Genomic DNA, 5,190 nt, shown 5'->3' on the forward strand with positions numbered 1-5,190 from the left:
TTGATCTAGTGGACCAACAAAGGTACACCAAGAAATCAGAACAAGAAAGAGGTTTTCACGATGGTGAAGCCCTAGAGGATTTCCTTTTTCAAGATCAATGTGCGCACATCGAATCCTTCTCACCAAACTTTCTCCATAATAGACACGAGATCTCGTGAAAGCTCTCTCAAATAGATCACTAGTGTCTTCTTTGATTGGTCCAATGAAGATGGCCACATCTTTTTCATCTATAGGGGATGAATGGAGGGCCATCTACCTGTCAAGTGATGATGATCTCTATCAAAAGTCATGTTAGCAAGAATATGTTGAGGGTGACCAATAGCGAGCACAAACAAGATATGTGATAGTAGGTTACCGTGTCAAAGACCTCTCCCATGGATAATGGGTTGCTTTAGAACACAATTAAGAATTACCGGAGAGGTAGGAGTACAAATAACGGCCACCACCCAATTACATATCATCGCATGAATCCTTTTTTGCATTATTTCGAACGAAAACTCCCATCAGGCGGAGTCAAAAGCTTTTTGATATCCAACTTGAGGAGGACATAAGGGGTATTAAGCCTCTACAATCTTCTTGCATATTTCCATACCTAAATGAAATTATTGTGGATTCTTCTAGTCTTGATGGAGACACTTTGAGATCGAGAAATGAGCGTGTTCATAAATGTTTTGCAACCTTGGTGCAATCATGTTAGCACAGATGAGGCTAAATAATAAGTTGGAAGTTGGAGATTCACACACACCCCTTTGGAGTCAATGCTGCTCAAGTTTGTCACATAAAGTTTTCCGCGTGCAAATCCGAGAAAAGAGCCATGACATTCATAAGGTCACACTTGGTGGTATGCCAGCGTGCATTAAAGCAAGCTTCGATGAAGTCGTCCGACCAGAGACTTAGCGTTGAGCATGAGCTTGATGAAGGCAAGCACCACCTCCACGGCTCCACCCGAAAAGGCTAGACTAGGGTCGAGAGGTTGCAGCTGAGAAATCCAAGACGAGCTGGTTGATGTGTCTTTCGAAGAAAATGGAGCCCTTAGTGGGTGAGAAACTTTTGTGATTAGTGATGCAGACTTGACCATAGCTTGTGCACGAAGTCATTTCTCGTCGAGCCTCAACTCTCATGTGAAAGTATTTTGTGTTAAAAAATGAAAAGAAAAAAACACAGAGCCCACCTGCAGTGTCACACAACCTCCTGGAACTGGAAGATCTGAATATCACATCTCACCACCGCCCCCGAACAGAAGAGGTTGACCCCCGACAAAACCCCACAGCTCGAGCACCATGGCCCTCGCCGCGACCCCGCTGCTCGCCCTCGCCCCGGCCCCGATCTGCGCCTCCCAGTGCTCCCTCCTCTTCCTGCGCGCCGGCCCTCGCGCCCCGGCCCCCGCCCTCCTCTCGCTCCGCTCCCCACGCCTCCTCGCCGCCAAGGAGCCCGACCTCGGCGGCGGCGGATCGGAAGGCGGCAGCGGGGGATCTGGGAGCGGCGGCCCGCAGGGGGGTGGAGAGGGGGACGGGGAGGACGAGAAGATGGGGGAGGGGCTCTCCATGTCGCAGAAGCTCACCCTCGCCTACGCCGCGCTCGTCGGAGGTAAGCGCCGCAGCCCACACGAGTTCATTGCAGATGCGTTTGGTTTGAATAAACTGCACTAGTTTATCTATGAACTGCGACCGGTCATTCATCAGTATGAACCATTATTGCCCGCATGATCCTATATTGGCACACAAGTTCGATTTGCCTAGAAGGTCAAATGACAGCATGGACTGGCATTTCAACTTCTGACTTATGGTTTTTTCTCAGTTCGTTAAACCGCACCTATTTGTGGGGTCCCTTTTAGGCAAGATTACATCTTTTATGCCCTTGATAGTCAAGTTAAAATGGCTAGTTTGACGAGATGCTGATTAAAATGGACTTGACACTTGTAGAAACCAGTATGCTTGCTCATCAACACCCCCTTAACCATTCTGTTCTCCTTGTATTGTATCACTATCACGCCAGCAATAAAACTGGGGTGTGCTCAACAAATTGCAAATGCAGAAACATGTTCTGTTTCGGTATGCCACAGGGTGCTCTTCTACCTTATAGTGTTAAGTGCTTACTCCCTTAATTACATGCTTAAAACAACCACAATGCAGGCTATTTCTCCTAGGAATCATGTGCTTACTCCATTACTGTCCGCATGATCATATTGGCACACAAGTTCTATTTGCGACCCTAGCATTTGGAACTTATGACTAATGGTTTAGTCTCAGTTTGTTAAACCACACATATGGATATGGGTCCCTTTTAGGCAATATTACATCTTTTATACCCTTGATAGTCAAGTCAAAATGGCTAGTTTGACGAGACGCTCATTAAAATGGACCTCACACTTGTAGAAACCAGTAGGCTGGACCATCAACACCCTCTCAACGCCTCTGTTCCTCCTTGTATCATGGCAGAAATCAAATTCGGATGTGCTCAACAAATTGAAATATGTTTCGTTTCGGTATGCTACAGGATGCTTTTCTATCCATGGATTTCGAGTCAATGAGTCAACAAGTGATAACTTCCCTCACAAGCAACTGATCAACCTTCTGATAACTTCCATGAATGTTAAAATGGCTAGTTTGACGAGACGCTGAGTAAAATGGACTTGACACTTGTAGAAACCAGTAGGCTGGCTCATCAACACCCTCTTAACTACTCTGTTCCTCCTTGCGAGAACAGGGTGTCAATCTGTTGGTAAGCTTTGCTAGTGCGCACGCTGCCGGCCAGCGTTCGAGTCCCAGGACTGCGCTGTGTCCTCACAGTGTTTCTTCTGTAAAAATACGCCGCCATTGGCCGGTCTTTTTTTTTTTCTGTTCCTCCCTGTATCACGGCAGCAACAAAACTGGGATGTGCTCAACAAATTGCATATGTAGAAAACGTGCTCCGTTTTGGTATGCCACAGGATATCTTATAGTGTTAAGTGTTTATTCCCTTAATTATGGGCTTAAAAACAAGTACAATGTAGGCTATCTCTCCTAGGAAGTAGGGTATTATTATTATCCAGATTCCAGGTGGTTGGCTTTATTGAACACATGGTCTTTTTGTTGACAATAGAGTTGTACTGTTCGTGTTTGGAGTCGATTTTTCTCAATTGTTATTATGTCTGAAACTAGCATAGGGCCACGGACTCCTAATATTATTTGACACGATCTAGGCTATCTCTCCTAGGAATCATGTGCTTACTCCATTATTGTCTGTATGATCATACTGTGTCACCCTGGCATCTGAACTTATGACTAATGGTTTATTCTCAGTTTGTTAAACCACACATATGTATTGGGTCCCTTTTAGGCAAGATCACACCTTTTATACCCTTGACAATCAAGTTAAAATGGCTAGTTTGACGAGACACTTTTAGAAACTAACCAGTAGGATGGCTCATCAACGCTCTCTTAACTACTCTGTTCCTCCTTGTATCACAGCAGCAATTAAACTAGGATGTGCTTAACAAATTGCAAATGCACAAACATGGTCCTTTTCGGTATGCCACATGATGCTCTTCTATCTTATAGTGCTAAGTGCTTACTCCCTTAATTATGGGCTTAAAAACAAACACAATGTAGGCTACCTCTCCTAGGTAGTAGCGTATTACTATCCAGATTCCAGGTGGTTGGCTTTATTGGACACATGGTCTTTTTGTTGACAACAGAGTTGTAGTGTTCTTGCTATCTGATGCCTTCTGTGTTTAGAGTCCCTTTTTGTCAATTGCTATTATGTCTGAAACTAGCATAGGGCCACTGATTCCTTATATTATTTGAGCTCCATTAACCATCTCATACGACTATGAGGTCATACAACCTTTTACTGCATTCTGCGTGAAGGCTGAATGTACATTGATATGCATACAAAATATTGCATTGACTGTTCTTGTCAAGCTGCATCATATATGAGAATTGATGGATGTGCAACTAATTTCTGTAGCTGGTGGGGTGATGGGGTACATGAAGAGTGGAAGCCAGAAGTCATTGGCTGCAGGAGGCATATCAGCCCTGCTTTTGTTCTTTGTCCATACTCAACTCCCAGTGAGACCTGTCTTTGCATCATCGATCGGGTTAGGTATGTACTCTTTTGCCTAATACATATTTGTTGTGGTCCTTCCCATCCTTGCTTGGGAATCACATGAACTTAGATTCTTCTCCTGGTTGCTGATGCCCCAATGGTCTTTTGGTTTTGCACCATAGGTATATCGGCTGCACTGCTGACAGTCATGGGATCTCGCTTCAAGAAGTCCGGGAAGATATTCCCAGCGGGTGTCGTGTCCCTTCTTTCCTTTGTCATGGTCGGCGGCTACTTCCATGGGATCTTGCGTAGCTCACATGTGTGATGCAGTCAGTTGCAATTACCATGTGCACTTCTGGGCTTCTGCAGCACTTTTTTGTTTTGTTTTGTTTCAAAGCACTTGTCGGCAGTTCTTTCTTTTGTGTTCTAGGATCTGTTGGTGGATGATGACTATCATTAACTTGTCGCTGAACTCGTGTTACGCTCGACTAGTGAACAAGCGTGTGATCTAGTGGTGGCGGAAATCAATAATTTGGAGAGATCATGTGTGAGCGCCCATCTTGTAGCAGCAACATGCAGGTGCATTTGGATGGAACTCTGAGTTGATTCCTGGGTTACCATGGACGCAACTGTATCTATAAAGGAAGTCAAGTAACCATGAAACTAGAGCAATATTTCTTCTTCCCTCCACAATAAGGTTAGAATACAAGGTTTGGTCAATATCAATCCAACAGGAAATGACATTTGATCGATATGATAATTGAGTGTAACAGTACCGCGACACCCTTGCCGGTCTACTCCCTGATGGCTTTACATCGCTGAAAAATCTGTCAAGGACAGTCAAGAACTCTGAATCAAGAAAAGTGCAAAATCAATTGGAAACAGAACGTAGCAAAAGCCGAAGATGTGAATGCAGGTACTATATACGCTACCAGCAGATGCTCCCCTGCATCACTCGCTGTCAAAACTCTCCTCTCGTCAGCTACAGTAACTGATCACTCGTCCCTAACCCTAAATTTACATAGATCATCTCCTCTTTCTCGTCTCTGTCAACTAGTAAGACCAACTCTAGTGGACCCCTTATTCCGCGGCCCTCAAAATCACGGATAAAGGACACGCTAAACGCAATATAAAGGCTTAAAATGCGATATAAAGGCTTGAAAT

The 5,190-nt window shown here is 44.6% G+C and overlaps 1 protein-coding gene across 1 annotated transcript; it reads left to right on the top strand.

Moving 5' to 3' along the window:
• Window positions 1–1,280: 1,280 nt before the first annotated feature.
• On the top strand, window positions 1,281–4,565 carry LOC124673814 (protein FATTY ACID EXPORT 7-like). Its single transcript, XM_047209854.1, has 3 exons — window positions 1,281–1,587; window positions 3,949–4,083; window positions 4,209–4,565. Exons 1-3 carry the CDS (start codon window positions 1,281–1,283, stop codon window positions 4,349–4,351), a joined length of 585 nt encoding a protein of 194 aa, XP_047065810.1. The 3' UTR covers window positions 4,352–4,565.
• The last annotated feature ends 625 nt before the right edge of the window (window positions 4,566–5,190 follow it).

This window comes from Lolium rigidum, chromosome 7, assembly GCF_022539505.1.
Source record: "Lolium rigidum isolate FL_2022 chromosome 7, APGP_CSIRO_Lrig_0.1, whole genome shotgun sequence".
Taxonomy (NCBI): Eukaryota; Viridiplantae; Streptophyta; class Magnoliopsida; order Poales; family Poaceae; genus Lolium; species Lolium rigidum.